This window comes from Dipodomys merriami, unplaced genomic scaffold (genome assembly GCF_024711535.1).
Source record: "Dipodomys merriami isolate MVZ:Mamm:240054 unplaced genomic scaffold, mDipMer1.0.p SCAF_30, whole genome shotgun sequence".
Lineage (NCBI taxonomy): Eukaryota > Metazoa > Chordata > Mammalia > Rodentia > Heteromyidae > Dipodomys > Dipodomys merriami.
Genome location: NW_027204493.1, coordinates 5,446,475 through 5,465,619, shown reverse-complemented (window position 1 = coordinate 5,465,619; position 19,145 = coordinate 5,446,475). Strand labels below are relative to the sequence as shown.

Sequence of the window (19,145 nt, the reverse complement as noted above, 5' to 3'; positions counted from 1 at the left end):
ATCTCTACTGACATCCAAGCATACCCACTGCTGTTTATTTCTAGTCCATTATGGCAGAAAGGAAGGTTTAAACCTAAAACAGCACGTTTCCCTAATACCTTCTTGGAAAGAAAGGGGGAAATTGCTTCACTTCCCATCCTCCTCAATCCTCTCTAAATTAACTAATTACTCAAGAAGAATTCCTTAGGGCTGAGACTGTAGCTTAGTGTCAGAGTACTTGCCAAGCACGCACAAAGGTCTGGATTAGACCCCTGCATTGCAAAAAGAAAAACTTCTTTAAATATTTTCAATCTTGCCTTTGGATAGCTAGAAAGCCAGTATAGGACTATATTACTACTAGATATTGTGGTCATTTGTCTACTATTATATATTCTAGTAAGGTGCTATGAAGAAAATTGGCAACTCACTTATGAAGAGCTTGAAAACACATTTGTTTTCTATAAGAAATAAAGTTACAGTGGGAATTTTCAAGGTAGCCATACACACACACACACACACACACACACACACACACACAGATACATACATACATACATATACACACATATGGTCTTTGAAGGCTTACCACATACCAATGACCCCTTTTATAATAAGAAAATAATGACAACATGTTACTTCCAGGGGGTTGGGTAGCATGTGCATGAACAAGCCTATGTTGGGTCTGAGGACAGATGCTATTTACCTGTGTGGTCTCTGACATTAGTAACACAAACCTTATATAACTGCTTGTGGCTCATACGTTTTAAGTGATCCACTTCAAAACAACTACCTATAGTGTGGCAGTGTGTCTCCTTGTGGTTAAAGGTAGAAGAATCAACATAAAAAATCCCCATGAACCACCATGCTGTGCAGAAACATCACCATGTCTTTATTGCCTTTCTGATGCTGCTATGAGCATCTGCATTTTCCTGTGACGGAAACCCAGGCTCAGAAGATTGAGCAGCTCACTCAAGGTTCAAGCTAGGGGTTCAATCCCATGACTGGTGTCCGAATGATCTCCAGTACCTATTTAACATGCGCTGTGTTTGTTCAATGTGAGGTGTTATACACCAGAGGAGAGCAGGTCAGAAGTTTCCCTCACCTTCCAGGAGGAAGATAGATAGTGGATAAGGAATGAGCGCCAGGGCACATGTAAATATCACAGGGACACCTAAGCTAAAGCTGGGGTGCAGGAGGGTAGACAGGTAGGGATTCCTGGAAGAAAGAAAGGAATCTTGCAGGATGAGCCACAGTTAGCTCAGGAAAGAGGCAGAAGAGATGTCTGCCAGAAAATAGCAAGCATAAAGACCCACAGGCAGGAAAAAGATGCCTAGAATACAAGCAGAAAAGAAGGCCCATCTCAAAAGAAGCCTGTGTACAGATGGGGCCTTACTGTGCAGTCAAGGGCGCTGTTCAAAGCAGTTCACATTTCAATCACTTACTTTCACAAGCCTTTTAAAGGAAATGAGTAGATGCCTATCCCTTCTGCTTCCAAAGCACAGAGAAGTTAAATGAGTAACTTCAACTGTACAGACTAAAAGTAGTAGGACCAAAGTTTGCAAAAAGCAGTCCAGTCCAGCTGGGCACTGGTAGCTCACACCTGTAATCCTAACTACACAGGAGGCTGAGGTCTGAGGATCTGTGGCTCAAAGCCAGTCTAGGTAGAAAAGTCCGTGAAACTCTTATCTCCAAATAACTACCCAAAAATTGCTAAAAGTGGAGCTGTGGCTCAAGCAGTAGAGCACTAGCCTTGAGCAAAAAAGCCCAGGGACAGCACCTAGGCCCTCAGTTCAAGCCAACAGTCTACTCCAGAACCCATGTGTCAAAGCACTAGTCTCTATAATAGCATCACAGGGTTTTTTTTAATGCCAGGTACTTCAGCATATTCATTTATACTGTTTATTCCATTCCATTTTGTTCTTTCTATTGTTCTCTTACATTCTTTATATCCCATCCTAACCCAACTGATTACATTCTACTTATTTTTGAGTCAGGGTATCACTATATGACCCAGTTTGGCCTTGAACTTTCAATTGTCCTGAATACTGGGGTTACAGGTATGTACCACCACATCCAGCTCCTCTTTTTTACTTAAGGAAATGATGATTGGATTCAAGCAACTTTGCCAGGATTAATGTTCACTTTAGAGATACCTCGCTTGATTCTACATTTGAAAAACTTAAACAAAAGAGAAAATGACATCAGCCAGGCTGTATCAATTCTGAATAAAAAACTCCTTCAAATCTCAGAGCTTTAGACCTGCACCATGAGCCCTAGAATTACTCAATGAAAATCCAGAAATCTGTACACCTTCCATTGTGAAGCTCAGACTCAATCTTCATTTCAGTAATGGTCTTTTTCAAGCTCATTTCCAGTGAGGTAACTAATAGAATGCAAACGGGACTTGTTTAAGGAAGACTTATGATGGGATATACAGATAGAAGGGTCTTCACAAAAATATCAATTGGTGATCAATCATTTTTGTCTTGTTTTTTTTTTTTTTTTTGTCGGTCGTGGGGCTTGAACTCTGGGCCTGGGCGTTGTCCCTTAGCTCTTCAGCTCAAGGCGAGCGCTCTACCACTTGAGCTATAGCACCACTTCCGGTGATCAATCATTTTTGAAACCTACCCTAAGGGTATGGCTGTGACTTGTGGCATTCTCAAGTAAAACCAATATGAAGGCACTGTAACTGGGCTTGATGTAGCATAATATAAAGATTAACTCTGTAAGTCTTATTAGAAAGACATTTGCAGGGATCCAGAGAATTGTTTAGGCAGAAAACTGTGAAAGGGAGCCAATGCTAAGCACTATTCCTTTTCATTTATTAGAATAACTAAGAAACTCATGTTCAAAGCTTTTCACAGGTCAGACACTTTCTTTTCTTTTTCTTTTTTACAAGAGAAAAGTTTAAGTAATTAAACAGAATGCTTAAGGTGTTCAAACAAAGAATAAGGATTCGGCATGCCAGGAGCAAAGGTAAAGTAGACAATCTTATTCCCAGATTTTTTATACCCTATCCATTTCTAACATAATTTTTTCACATGACTAATAATTTTTTATTATAAAAATGTTGTACAGAGGGGTTACAGTACATGAGTAGGGTAATGAGCACATTTCGTAGCGATTGAGTAGGGTAATGAGCACATTTCGTAGCGAGCGTTGTTACCTCCTCCTTTATTTCCCCCCTAACATCACTTTCCTCCCTGCCTCCCCAACTCCTCCCATCCCCGACCCCAACATTGAAACGTTCATTTTCAGTGTAGTGTCCTGTACATCTCATCATCACAATGAGTCAGCCTGCATCCCCATTTAAGCGTTCTGCAATATCCCTTCCCCTCCCAAATTACAAAAATGTATATACAAGGTGCAGAACACCAGCATCAAATCCAGTGAAAACAGGGATTATACCATGGGGGAGAACATACAATAGAAACAAAAGAATCACATAGTGCATTGTAAGTATATTATAAGACTAGCAAGAAAGAAAAAAGGAAAAAAACCTCTTGTGTCCCTGTCTTGGGATACATTTTTTGCTTAACATTATTTCTCATGTGGTTGTATGTACATAGCCTTTGAGCTCTGCTTGTCTTAGACATGTACTAGTCACTGCAAACAAGGGAAAACATGGGACCTATGTTTTTTGGGCCTGCTTACTTCATGTAATATAATTTTTTCCAAGTCTTCCCATTTCCTAAAGAAAGAGGCAATGTCATTCTTTCTGACAGAGGCATAGAATTCCATCGTGTGTGTATATATATAATATATATAGAGAGAGATACACACACATATATGTATATATATACACATATATGTATATATACATATATATGTGTGTGTGTGTATCTATATATATATAAAACACATTTTCTTGATCCACTCATCTACTGAGGGGCATCTTGGTTGGTTCCATATCTTAGCTATAGTAGATAATGCTGCAATAAACAGTTGTGCTACTAGCTTTAGTATGGTCTTGTTTGTGATCCTTTGGGTAAATGCCCAAAAGTGGGATTGCTGGGTCATAGGGGAGCTCTATGTGGAGTCTTTGGAGGAACCTCCATTCTGCTTTCCAGAGTGGTTGAACAAGTTTAAACTCCCACCAACAATGCAGTAGGGTTCCCTTTTGGCCACATCCCCTCCAGCATCTGTTATTAGATTTCTTGATTATAGCCATTCTAGTTGGGGTAAGGTAGAATCTCAGCATTGTCTAGATTTGGATTTCTTTTATGGCTAGAAGGTTGAACATGTCAGACACTTTCATAACCACTGGAAGAGGTATTCTGTACACCTATCTTGTTCCTAAAACATAGAAATATTTTAAACCTTCATATATATCCAAAATGAGATAGTATAAATTTTTGACTAAAAACATCCATTGAAGGTTTTAATCTGACTTATTCCAGCAGTGGATAATGCAAAGCTCTAGAGTGACTTTTAAGCAGTCATGTGACATCTATAGAAAAAAATTACCATAGGAAAGTTCAGTGGAAACCAGCTCTTACCTCTAAACAAGCGATAGAAACGTGTGTGAGATATGGCACTTGATAGCAGCATTGCAATAAGGAGAATTTTCCCAGGCCTTTGGTTTTCATTGTCACCATTGTACATGTATTTTTGTTTGTGAGAAAGACACTTACCCTGGGGAAATTTTTAGCCAGAAGAAGGAAGATTTCTCAGGCATTTATAGCACAAGTATTTCAAAACATGGGTGGCTATATTTATTCTTGGTTTTTATTTAATAAACACTTAAGCATTGCTATTGCTGCCTGTAAGGAATTTTCAGTATCACTGGAAAAAAAAGAAATACTCTTTTCTTCAAATGCATGGCCTTTCTGCTCGAATAAAAATGCCAGAGAAAGTTTTCAAAACACTGCAAAATATGTTGCAGCCTTCAGGATTGCCTCTTCAAATCTTTTCTCTGCTGCTCAAAAACATTAAAAATCTAGCACAAGTAAAGAAGCCAGTGAATCTGCCCCAGGCCAACGTTAAGGGAGACTACAAAAAGTGCTCCTATTTAAGTTTTCATCCTTCTTAGCCAGAGACTAGACTATTCCCTGACACAAAGTCTGAGTGGGTACCTCTGCGTTGAGGAAGCAGATATGGGATGAACTCCATGACTCATACGATCATCAGAACATCTGGCTGAAATATCATAGTAACTGGTCAGCAGATAGAAACCCTGTACCATTGTCTAGTATAATCTCTCAGGCTTGTTTTCTATTAGTCAGGAAGGTATTTCTTTTTTTTTAAATAATTTTTTATTGAGATTAAATGATTACGTGAATTTCACAAATTTCACAGTATTATGGGATAGTTATACTTAAAGTCCCAGACACATTTTAACCAGGAAGGTATTTCTTTAAGAACATTTCTTATACTGTCTCCAAATGATCTCTACAATAGCATTAGTCTCGTTTCATGGCAGGAAAGAGGAACAATTGACAGGTACTTACCTACCAAGATGAAGTGACAGAATTTAAACAAGGACTGCCCAGTCAAATTCTGATATCCGACATATAAATGTAGGAGAGCTACAAACATTCAGACTACAGACTACACTAACTGTAGTTTTGACTAAGAGCCCAGGAAAGCTCTCTCTACACTCTGAGATGTTGACAAGCAGCCCAACAGTACATGCCAACAAGCTCTGAAGGCTTTTCTTTCCATCCCAGCTACAACCTAATAAGAGAGTGTCCAGACACAAGGGCACAGTGGCTCATGTCTGCAATCCTAGCTACTCAGGAAGTAGTGATCAGGAGGATTATGTTTTAAGGCCAGCTCTGATTTTTTTTTTTTTAAGCAAGATCTCATCACAAAAGAAAAACACTACATGGTGACATGGACCTGTCAATCATCCCTAGAATTATGGTGGGAAGTAGAAATAGGAGGATATGGCCCAGACAAAAAGAAGGACTCTATTTAGAAGTAATCAGAGCACACTATGTTGAAAATGAACAACTGATGAGGATGGGGGATCAGGAGGGAAAAATATGGGAGAAAATGAGGGAAGAGGTGACCCTGTTCAAAAGCAATGTACTCATTACCTGACCTCTGTAACTGTAACCCTTCTGTACATCAATCACCTTTACAATAATAAATTAAAAAATAATAACTAGAGCAAAAAGTGGTTCAAGTGAGGTGTAGTAGTTCAAGTGGTAGAATACCTGCTTAGCAAGTGGGAAACCCTGAATTCTAAAGCCAGAAAGAAATAGGGATCTCCTACCCAGGTTGAGCGCAGCCCTGCATCTTTGAAGGTAGATTCTTGGCTTAAGGGGACGTGAAGCTTCACCAACAAGGAGTAATGGGCTAGAAGTCAGGAGGATTCCGTTATACTCTTTTTCTTTTTTTTCCTTCGGTCGGTCATGGTTCCTGAACTCTGGGCCTGGGCACAGTCCCTCAGCTCTTCAGCTCAAGGCTAATGCTCAACCACTTGAGACACAGCACCACTTCTGATTTTTTTCTGCTTATGTGCTGAGGAATTGAACCCAGAGCCTCATGCACGCAAGGCAAGCACTCTACCACTGAGCCAACTTTCCAGCCCTCAGTTCTACTTTTAATTCTGTCCCCACATAGTCATTTCATGGGGCTGAGCAACTGATACAACTGAGGCTCAGTTTCTTCTTCTGGAAGTCTGGAGGGAAAGAACCAAACATACACTGAATGTTGTTCATGCATAAATATGAAACTCTGATGAGGATCGTGTTTATCTGCTATTACAGATGAGGACATGTGCTGAGGAATCTTGCAAAAAGGACCACACTCTGGAAGATGTAGGAACAGAATTCCTAGTACAGAGCTGTAACCAGGGATGGCCTTTCCCCTCCTCATACCACATGTTCCATTGGAGGAGCAAGAAGTCCAAGAATTCTAGATTTGAAGCTAACTTTCCAGGGCATTATGAAGGCATTTTGTCAAGGTAAACCAACTACAATGAATAAGTAATTAATATGAATGATGTAAAAAAAATTTTTTTTGGCGGGTCATGGGGCTTGGACTCTGGGCCTGGGTGTTGTCCCTGAGCTCTTCAGCTCAAGGCGAGTGTTCTGCCACTTGAGCCACAGTATCACTTCTGGTTTTTTGGTGGTTTACTGGAGATAAGAGTTTCTCAGACTTTCCTGCCTGGCCTGGCTTTGAATCGCGACCCTCAGATCTCAGCCTCCTAAGTAGCTAGGATTACAGTCATAAGCTACCCATGCCTGGCTGAGTGATGTAAAATTTAAAATTACATGTAAGAAATTGGGCCTTGAGTCCCTCAGACTTGAGTCCCTTGGGACTAGCTCTGGATGCTCAAATTACGAGTACCTAATGCCCATATATACCTTATACTTTTGCAGGTTTTTGTAAATGTCTACAAAGCTCTTTCTTGGATACTTGTCCTTCTAAGGACACACTATAAGGCTGGAAGAAGTTATTGTCCAAGTGTTGTAGATAGGGAGCTTGTGTTCTATGCCTGGGGGGCCATGTCACTCCTATTGCAGGTCTCAGAAGCAGTTCAGATGTGGATGTTTTTGAGAGAGCTCAGACATTGCTCCTACAACTAGTAAGTGCTTTGCCTAGAGCCATCAGCTGGTGAGCAAAGGAAACCACATTGTCTCCAATTCTGTCCCTCAACCCTGTGACTCTTATCTTTTACTTCCAGTTGTGCATGCAAGGTTAAGAAATGTCCATTTCTACCTTTTTTTTCAGTGTACCAGATAAAGAGTAAGTTTTAAAAAATACTTTGAGACTCTTATCTCCAGTTAACCACCAAAAAGGTGGACATGGAGCTGTGGCTCAAGTGGTACAGTGTCCTTGAGCAAAAGGAGCTCAGGGACAGTGAGTGCCCAGGCCCTGAGTTCAAGCCCTAGACACTCTCTCTCTCTCTCTCTCTCTCTCTCTCTCTCTCTCTCTCTCTCTCTCTCTCTCTCTCTCTCTCTCTCTCTCTCTCTCTCACACACACACACACACACACAGAATTTTAAATAGTATGTTTTGTTCTGCTCATATTGTCTAATTTACTTGTAGGCGCAAATTACAAATGTTAAGTTTTACTCCAAGACTTTCACATGAAAAAGCTGAAGTTGTAGAACTTTCAGTGTTGCACATTTAACTCATATTTGAAAAAGAATGGGATTCATTTCTATTCTAGGCATATTCCTGGTTTTGCCAACCAAATCTGTTCAAGGACAGATTTGGGATTACTTTCATGGCAGAGTATTGATTTGAGACTTCTCAGTATCCTTCCCTTCTTTCCATATATATTCCCTCCCTCCTTTCTTCTCTCCCTTCTTCTCTTCCACTCTTTCTTCCAAAAAGACCTAGAATCTATTTGCCTGATTTCTACACACTATGCTACAATTTCCTTTGAGAATCCAACTGTCTTGAAGACTCTGTCCATATACTTCCTGTCTGAATGACCCACTAGTTATTTGTTTCAGAACTTACAATATGACCACTGATTATCTAATCTGTGATTATCTAATCTGTGAGCCACCGTGATTGGCTCAGAAAATGGAAAGAAATCTATGTCTGGCCAATCAAAACACACATCCAGATTTTACTGCATGTAGGGAGAAATCCACTCTCTTCCCAGTAGAGAGCTCTGCTAGAAGACTTGAAGACTGGAGTGCCTGGCTACCTAGTGGAAAAACTTGCCTAGAAATGAATCAACAAGACAGAGAGGTAGATGTCCTGTCTCTGTCTGTCTCAGGCTGATGAAGTGACAGATCTGGTGTCCCCTGAATTTAGATTTTCCACTGGTCTTTTACAGTCACTGTCTCCATTTTCTCCTTTCAAGCTTCTGCCACTGACACAAGCTCTGAAGAAACCTTTTCCCAACCAAGGAACAGGCCAGCAGGTGAAGAAACAGAAGCAGGGCTACTCAAATCTTAGATATTTTTGTCCCAACTTCACAGAGCTTTGGGAATAAGGTTCTAAACAGGCTCTTTGTAAATCCGTAAAAGCAAGCTTCGGGCGAGCCCTGTGACTTTTCATCTGGAGTCCGCCAGCTCCACACACATGTTCAGCCTCACTCAGCAGCAGCCACTTCAGTCAAACCAGGCAGGAACCAGAGTTCAGAGGAGAAAAAAGGCTTAGATGGGAAATTCTTTTGGTTCACTTTTTTCTTTTCCTTTCTTCCCTTCTTTTTGACAAAATAATAAAATTACCCAGCAGCATTGAAAAATCAATGTGTTTCCATCTGTAAATTCAATATGAACTTCTAATATCCTTCTAACAAGCTGAATAACAAGAATTAGAGATTGAGGCAAGGCAGAAAGCAAACCAAGACACTTGGCCCAAGATAATATGAATGCAGAGGACATGATGCATTGTATTTTTTTTTTTAAGTTCTGCTCCTCCTGAGCAAAGTCATCAAATATTTACTTCAGATGCAATGTTTTAAAGCCAGAAGAGCTTGAAACACAGTCAGGATTGATGGCAATGGTGCCTCAGGAGTTTTCAGAACTCAGAACAGTATCTGGCTATGGGAAATGGGGGAGGGGGAAGGGAGGATGACAGGTTTACCAGATACAGGGATAAATGCTGACCTGAGTATAGAAAAGACCTGAAGCGTCTGTGCCTTCTTTCACATGCATGAGGTCAAGACCTAGAGATGAGTGTTCCTCTAGTCTTATGCACTCTGCATGGCTAAGAATGTCTGTAGTCTCGACACACAAACTTACCTGATGAATTCCACAGAGTAATACTGCACAGAGGAGCTGCCTTCACTCTCTCCAGGTTTCCAAGACAGAGCCACCTCAGAATCAGAGACCACCAGGACATGAGGTTGTTGGGGTGCTGCAGGGGGCTGGCAGGAATCTAGGTATGACAATAAAACAGCTAACCATGGCAGATGGTCATCACACACACACACACACACACACACACACACACAGACACACACACAGACACACACACACACACACACACAGATCCCACAGCTGCATTTCCACATAAGGCTCTCATCAATGGCAGCTTGTTCCTCCCTTCTGCTGTAGACACCTCTGGCTAGAAGGCCAAATGCTTAGGCTTCGTTTATCCCCAGGACAGTTGCTCTGTGCAACTTAGAACCTTCCATCCATATTCCTCTCTACCAATCAGTCTTTCTTTTGTCTCTGTTTGCATCTTGGAACTAACATTTACCACCAAGCACAATGAAATGCTTATCATCACTGACACTTGCTTTCTAGCTCCGGTGTGCTGTTTCTGTGAAGATCAGAACCCTCTACTAGCCAATGCTATACTATCTTTAGGTCCAGACTTTTCATAACTTCCAGGTTATTTTTTTCTCAGACTACTGCTCTGTCCTGGAAGAATTTTCTACCTTTCTAAGGATTTTCTGTAATTTGGTTTGAGGATCTGCTGGGGTTATTTGCTAGTAATTCCTTCTCCCTATATAGAGAGTACCTTGTGCACAATGACTGCAGTCCACCGACCTCAGCAACTCAGAGATCACCCTAGTGCCGCCTTGATAAGCACCTGTTATCTTCCTTTGCCATGGATAATTCTTCTTCTCACATTTCCTTTCCTAATTACCTATCCAATCTCTCCTGTGGGTGCACTTCTCACAATTAGTGACGGACTACATTCTAATCATCCCTCACCCCATTAAGTTCTGAGAGGCTCTTGATCATTCCGGTCTTTTCAGGGTCTAGCACAGTACCTGGTACCTGATACTTCCTGGATGACATTTGCTGAATGAAAGGTGCATGACTAACAGCCAGCCATGTTCATATTATTAATGAATTGGAACCTATTTTACCTTGGGACAAAGTGGAAACATGCCGAGGAGAGCTAAGCCGCCCTTTGCCAGTCTGGCTGTAAGCTGCTATGCTCACTTGATATTCAGTGCCTGGCTTCAAATCTCCAATCACTTCTTCCTGTCAATAATCAAACAAGAAAAGTGCTGATGGTCAGAAGTTCTGTGTAAGCAAACAGGTTTACATCTTGAACCCCCTAGGAAATTGCCTGGGACAGAGATTGTTTTGCTGTGTTTAGGATTTGCCCAGCTTTAAAATGTGCTACAAGGGAACCACAATGACATTATTTCCTAAGCCTGGAAGGTACCCCTTTATTGAGATCTACATACCAGCCTAGAACTGGACGTGTTCCCACTCTCAAAGGCTGATCTCAACATCCTAATTCTTTGACCAGAGCACAAAGCTGCTAGGAGGGAGGGGAATAATCGCTGAAGGCTAGAACTCAAGTTCTTTCTTTCAATTTGTAGACTGTAGTACTCCAGGGACCAGCCAACCACACAGCAAACAGAGGTCTACATTTATATCCATGAAGTAAAGAGTTCTCAAACCTAAAATAGCACCAGAATCCATCAGGAAAGCTTTAAAACAACTGGCTGGGTTTAACTCACAGAGTATCTCATTTATTAATCTTGGGAAGGGCCTGAAGAATTTCCATTCTGTTAGTCTTGCTGCTGGGCCAAAGACTCTCTCCCATTGAGAACCACTAGGATTAATGATGGATGAATATATGAACTTCCCCTTAGCAGAAAAGGATTTGCTCCACCTTGGGCATCTACAAAAATAGCGGGTCTCTGAGGCTATGGTGCTACATGGTAGGAGAGAAGCTGTAGGGAGCTCCGGTAGTAAGGGACCAGACTTGGAGTCAGTTCACCCTGGGGCTTGAATCCTGATTCTGCTACTTATTGCAAATCAACCTCCTCAGCAGAACAGATGTGCCATGGGACCACCTTGCATGGCATGAATGTTTAGGATAATATGTGGACTGCAACTACCATGGAGGATGTGCTGTGGAAATAGTCTATAATGACTGCTGATTTGGTCATGTGAATACCCTCCTCCTCCTCCTCCTCCTGCTACTCCTCCTGTTCCTCCTCCTCCTCCCCTTCCTCCTCCTCCTCTTCCTCCTCTTTGCTCATAAGGGTTCTTGAAGACCCATTCCCTCCCCTGGACATTGTTCCTGACCATCCAGTCTTGTGATCCCACACTACTAAATCTTGTGCCACTAATCTAACACTTATGCATACAAGTTGAATAATATAAGTTGAATGCTCCTAATCCCCAAATCCAAATTCCTAAATACTGAATACTGAAATAACACTCATGAATAGAATACCATACAGCTGATTGCATGTGTAAGTCATACTTGAAACAGAGGTACCCTGAAAATATTTCAAAAAATTACATTCAAGGTATACACAAAACATAACTGAATTTCATATTTAGACTGGGTCTCATCCCCAAGCTATCTCATTATGTATATGTAAATATGCCAAAATGCAAAAAAGCTCAGAAAACATTATAGATAAGGGACACTCAAATTGTAGCACATTATTTGTTGCTAATTCTCCTATCATACGGTAAGCCACCTAAGACCAGAGATCAATCATATCTTCCATTTTTTTCACAAAAATTTCTAGAGATGATAAAGCATGTACTATTGCTGAAGAAAAATAAGGAGATTCAAAAACCTGTTTTGAAGTTGGATGTGGTGGCTCTTTCCTGTAACCCTAGCTACTTGGGAGGCTAAGATTGAAAGGATGTAAAGGATATAGTTTGTCATGAGCCTGAGAAAAATGTGTATGAGGCCCCATATCAACCAATAAAGAGTTGGGAATAGTGGCATGATCACCTCCTGATCACATAGGAAGTAAAATAAGAGGATTGCAGTTTAGCTTGGCTATGGAAAAGACAATATTTTATTCAAAAAGGGTTGATGGTGGTGTGGTCCAAGAGGTAGGGTACCCACCTTGTAAGCACAAAGTCCTGAGTCAAACCCCAGTACCAACTACAAAATCATTTAGAAAGCATTCAACAAATAATTATCAAACCTTAATACAGTACTTCCTAAACCCTGATTTCATATTACAATACTTTAGAGATCTAAAAGAAACAAACACTGGTACCTAGGCTTCACTCTAAACTATATCTTTTTTTGTTGTGAATTTTCAGCCTCTCTCTTTTCTTGCTGATCCTTCCGTATTTACTGTGCTCCAATATCTCCCACCAGAAAAAAAAAAAACTATCATTCTTCTGCCACATATGAACCCCCAACTTCTTTCCTCAGAGACCACTCTCTAAAGATGTGGTCGCCACCTCCTTACCTCCTCTTCACTTCTCAACTTACTTCCATTTGGCTTCTCTCTACAACTGTACACGGTGTTCTTATTGAAGTCCCCATGATTTTGTAGTCAATCCAATGACTCAGTCACTATGGATTTTTACAACTTTCGAGATTGCTGTTCTCCCTTGCTTCTGAAATTGCTTTGTTTTCTTGGAAACCATGCTCAACTTCTCAGTTACCTCCTCTTCTTGTTTCTGTTCTTCAAAATTGCCAACCAATTCCCCTTTTTCTGACAGCCTTTGAGTGTCTCCCAAGAGCTACCCCTCCGCTTGCCATCATCGTTTACTCTGGAGATTCCCATGGGAAATTTCTCCTCCTCTTAGATTCTCACGGGAAATTTCTCCTCCTCCACCCTTAGCTTCTTGCATACCTTTGTGATGACACCTCATGTGCCCAGCCAGCCAGCGATGGCCTGCCTCATTTCCAGGTGGACGTTTCTGACTGCTTCTTGAACAACTCTACTCAACACTATCAAGCAACTTAAGTTTAGTATAATCAACTAATCATTTCTTCATCTACTAGCAAAAGGAAAAGCAAATACTGCTCCCTCTCATTACTCAAGCTAGAAATCTGTCACACTTCCTCTGTATTCATCCTCTTCCATCACCACCTTCCAATCAGCCAGCCACCAATATAGCTGATGACATGTCTTTCATTCCTCTTGAACCTATTTGTTTCTTTTCAGCTTTTCCACCCTTTATATCTAAATCCTTACAGTAAAGATAATGTACTTTGTGGGATTTTGGGTTATTGTTTTTTAAAGGATGGAGTTCTTTTTTTTTTTTTTGCTGGTTCTGGGGCTTGAACTCAGGGCCTGGGCACTATCTCTGAGCTTCTTTTTTTATTTTTAATTTATTTTTTATTGTGAAAATACCATACATAGGGGTTACAATTAGATGAGCAAGATAATGAGTACATTTCTTATCAAGCATTGTAGCCTCCTCCTTTGTTTCCCCTTCCCAGCCTCCCCCCACCCACCCATCCTCCCCCTCCCCCACCAAAGTTGTAAAGTTCGTTTTCGACATGACAACTTGTACTTCTCATTGTTGCAACAGGTCCACCTGTATCCTTATTTAAACGACTTGTTTTTCCCCTTCCCTTCCACAAATTATATTGACATCAAATACAGTGAAAGCAGGGGTTATACTGTGGGGGAGGGGCATACAAAGCAACAAAGAAATAATCTTATAAATGCGTTAGAAACAAATGCATGAAAGAAAAATAAACATTTAAATACATATCTTAGGGTCAGAGCACTAGACTTGAGCTGAAGAGCTGAGGGACAGTGCCCAGGCCCAGAGTTCAGGCCCACCACCGGACCCCCCCAAAAAAAAAACAAAACAAAACATTTAAATACATATCTTAGGGTTCATTTTCCTAACATCACCTTATCTGACCTTTTCTGCTTGATTCATACATATACTAGATATTGCAAATAAGGGAAACCATGGGACCTATGTTTCTTTGGGCTTGGCTTACTTCACTAATATAATTTTTTCCAAGTCTTTCCATTTCCTAACAAATGGAGCAATGTCATTCTTTCTGATGGAGGCATAGAATTCCATTGTGTATATATACCACATTTTCTTGATCCATTCATCTACTTCTCTGAGCTTCTTTTGCTCAAGGATAACACTCTACCACTGGGAGCCACAGCGCCACTTCTGGCTTTTTTGTGGTACTGTAGAATTGAGCCCAGGGCTTCATGCATGCTAGGTAAACACTCTACCACTAAGCCACATTCCCAAACCAAAACAATGTACTTTGAATCTGCCTGGCACCAATACTGTCTACACTTTCAATTTAGACTCCATAAGGCTATGCTAAAGTTATATCCTTAAATCTGATATTATCACTTTCCACCTTAAATCCCCCCTTAAGACAACATATTTATCCTTCTAGCATCATCCCATGCACCTCCCTTCCCAGCATTCTACATTCCAGTCATACCTAAGAACTTGGCAGGACTCAAATTTATGCCATTCAATTCCTTGCCTCTGGGCCTTTGAACCTGCTGCTCTCTCCACATGAAATGCCCTTCTCCCTACTCCTGCCTGGCTCACCCTGCTCATCCTTCATGACTCAGTTCAGCTGAGACATTACCTCATTTCTCTACCCGGGCCCCCAGTCTGGTTAGGTGTCCCTCCTCTATGCTTCCTCCATGTCCTTGATGGACCTTAATCTTATCACTCCTCACTTTATAGTGTAATTGCCTGTTTATTTGCCACCTTCTCCCACCTGCTTGATGGCAGGAAGCAAGTTCTTATTTCTCCAGCATCCCAAAGCTGAGCACAGTATTATCAGACATAGAGTAAACATTCGTGCAATGCTCTTGATGAATGAACAAATGAGCTGAAGTGAAATGAAAGAAAGAAATCAAGAGCCAAGATACCCATATAAGTGGATTACCTCATCAAGAAGTGAGCCTCAACTACTGACCCCTTCATGTTGATCAATAATGTTAGTGCTTGCTATGGTTTGAATGTGTCCCTCAGAATTCATGTACTAGAAGATAAATGTCCAGTGCATCAGTGTTGGAAGATGATGGTTCAGGCATGAGGGGTTACTGTTGTTATTGCAGAGGTGAGGGATTGTACGAGTGTGTTAGTTATGAAGATGGGAGAGGTATGATAAAGTGAATGTGGCCCCTCTTGCTCTTGTGGTTCTCTTGCTCTCTTGTGCTGCCTGGCCCTTCTGCCTTCCACTATGAGATGATACAGCCTGAGATGCTCACTAGATGCTGAGCATCCACACCCTTGGACTTCCAGCCTTTGGAACCATCAATTCATTTCCCCTAGAAACGGCCCACTGCATGGTGTTTTGTTACAGCAGTATGAAAAAAGACCAAGACAGAGAGCTTGGTTTTGACCCTCAAGTGAGTAGCTTCAAAGATGATAGAAGGTGTGACACTCATGAAGATGCATTGTACACACAAATTAACATGTTGAGTTAAAATCCCTTTGTGCAAATATTTAAGATATGATAGATAGATAGATAGATAGATAGATAGATAGATAGATAGATAGATAGATAGATAGGGCACGCTTCAAAATCCTACCTTGGCAGCTAGGCTATTTGGGCCAAATTTATCATTTGTTTTTTTATTTTTTTTAATTTATCATTTAAATCAGAGTAACCATCAACTTAATCTCCTGTTTAAAATTCAATATGGGAAACTAAATAAGTCATTTTTGGATGGGTGGCACAATGCTGAAAAGAAAATCTGGCGTTGTTAGAGGGAATAAAGAAAGGAAAGGCTAAAAAGGATGCAGGGCTATTCCCAGAGTGCTGCCCACCAGTTTAAATATTTTCCCTCTTCTTCAATCAGTTTCACTGATTCTTAGAACAGACAAAATTGCTTCAACCTGTGTGAGATGAAGCAACATGTACATACAGAAAAGCATCTCCTTTTCAATGACAAAAAAAAAATCCGTCTGCTTACACTAAAACCAAGCACTCTCCATTGGGCCTTTCTTGGGATGAAGAGATGGGGAAATCAACATTTTGGTGACAAGAGACCACCACCCACTCCTAGATTGGGGCAGGGTGTTAAGTTTCCTAAAACATACTTTCAAAAACTACCCGATGTTCAGATAGTCCCTGGAGAGGAGAAACAAAAACAAAAACAGAAGGGACATAAAGAGTAAAAGAAAACTTGCCGGAGTAAAACGGAAACTTGGGCAGTTGACCTGCCCCCTCCCCTAGCTGCAGCCAAGATGGTATGCAAACCACAGATCACTGCAATAGGAATTTTATTGTCTATTTACTCAGCTCTTGTTCTAGGTCAGGTGTCATGCTGGGGGCTCTATAGCCATTACCTCATTTCAAACTCACAACATCTGTATGCTATAGGATGGTAAGATATAGCACACAACTTCTTAAATTTTTCACTCATGGCACATTTAGCTTTGCTGAGACATTTTTACAGCATGTTCAGACCACAAGAAGTGCTGATTAAGACTTATACCCAACTTAGGAGTAGTGTTTTACACAGATGCTTCTATTTTCACAGTGCCCCTGGAGGCTTCCTGCAAAATCCAAAGCATTCTGTTACATAGTTTGGGACCCACAGAGACACTCTCTAGAGCAGTGATAATATCAGGATCTCTATTTTGGTGATAGGAAACAGAGACACAGAAATATTGACCAGCAAGTTTGCTAAAAGTCAGGAATCTGAACTCATATAGTTTAATCCCAGAACCTTTGTATGTTAGCTCCACCCACTTACTGACCCACTTCTTTCTAGCCTGTATATTCTGCAACTCTCCCTCATGACCATCCAAACACAAATGCCCAATCCACATGCACGTGGACAAACATGCACCTCATCCCTAGGGTTCAAACCATTCTCCCATTGGGATGCCCTCCTTCAAATCTGGCTTTCTAGACAGTTCCTTGTTTCAATTTCTAGTTTCAAAGTTTTACCTCTTTTTTGTTCCTATACTCATCTCTTTTCCATAGCTGTATAAGTATGTGTATATTAGATGCCATGTTAATTATATCTGGTCTCATGTTATTCTTTAATTATTTTTATCAGTGTAAAGATAGTTTTCTGACAGGTCTAAATGCTGTCTCTGAATTCCGAATAGAGATTGTTTGTTATCTTGTGATGGACCTAAAAAAGCCACCCTTGCAATTTTTGTCATTAGCAAGATGATCAAGTTGGCAATTTACTCTAATGTCTGCCTGTAAATAACAGAATATTTAACACAAAAGTCATCATGAGTGATAATGGATATTTTGAGAAGTTACCATGTATATTCACATATATAATATACATATATGTATATAAATTTAAATATATTTATATAAATATAAAAATATAATATGTATAATATATAATAAATTATGTTTACATAAACATGTTTATATAATTTATTTGTACATTTTTATATATTTATAAATATTTATATATGTATATATGTTTAGTTCTTACAGAGGTCTCATTATACCTTCCATGGGGCAACGTTGAGGCTTAGCAGGTTGTGACTGGCCAAAGTCGCAACCTACAAACAAAAGAAGCTGAACCAGGAGCCTAGGATACTGTCTCTCTCATGGCCCTCTGCTTCATGACCCAGTAACCTTCACAGAGATGCCAATTTTCAGCCTGGGTCCCTTCCTATGGGCAGGCTCTCCATTTCGGAAGCTTTTTGCTTACTCCAAGGTGCCATCAGCCCTGTGCTCTTAATACTTGGGTTGTGTACAGGTCAGAGTACTGATCTCTGCAGGACACAAGGCTGGACTGTCTGGAGACATTGCCAGGGACAATGTGAACCCTTTGGTGGGCTCAGTGGACTTGTGGAAAGTTCCAAGGCTGTTGAAGGGAGAGAGATCGTCAAACTTATGATTTCCTGGATGAGGCCAACTCAGTCTCCCCGCTTCAGATAGAATAAACCACAGAGCAGGGGCTAAGGTCTTCCAAGGTTAATGAGGGTTGCTGAAGGACAAGTCAAGCTTTGAGATTAAAAGCACGCCATGAAAATGCAAGCAGGCTGAAATGTGCAGCTATCCTTTCCTGGTCATGAGAGTTTGGGTAAAACTAGTTAGGAGAGGAGCTCAGACATGTCAGCCTTGCATTTACCCCTCACTGTCTCTTATTAATATATGATTTGGGGAGGTTTCTTCACCTCTCTGAGCCTCGGTAATCCTGTCAGTAAAATGAGGTCATAAGAGAGTCATGAAGATTAAATGGAAAAACAAGTGGAAAGCATGAGAGATGATGTCTGGCGGGAAATAGACTCTTAATAAGTAATAGCTACTTATTAGTGGTGACAAATAGGTTTCAGACTGTACTGCATCTACCAGGCACTTATTAAAAAGACTGACAAGGAATGCCACCATCATTATCAAAGTGTTGTGGGTGTTGGAGTAACTCCTTGTAGAGCCTTCTAAAGACTCCCGTCTGGAGATGATACTAACAGAATGGGGACAGAGAAGAGTGAAAGCAATGGGATCAAAAGATGCCTAAGGCAAAAAGTTCACTCAAAAAGACCTTGACAGGAAAAAAACAATAGCGGAGCATCTGACAATTAGTGCCGAGTTTGAAAAGGAAAATAAACAACTTGGGCCATTTGAATATGCATTTCAAA

The 19,145-nt window shown here is 40.7% G+C and overlaps 1 protein-coding gene across 2 annotated transcripts in view; it reads right to left on the bottom strand.

Moving 5' to 3' along the window:
* The window catches only part of Egflam (EGF like, fibronectin type III and laminin G domains), a 526,724-nt gene that overhangs the window by 90,915 nt on the left and 416,664 nt on the right, over positions 1–19,145 (bottom strand). For both annotated transcript variants that reach the window (XM_070041065.1, XM_070041064.1), the window contains 2 exons: positions 10,718–10,835; positions 9,639–9,774 (listed from right to left, as the gene is read on the bottom strand). In XM_070041065.1, the coding sequence (XP_069897166.1) occupies positions 9,639–9,774; positions 10,718–10,835 (254 nt within the window). The remainder of the gene's footprint in view (positions 1–9,638; positions 9,775–10,717; positions 10,836–19,145) is intronic.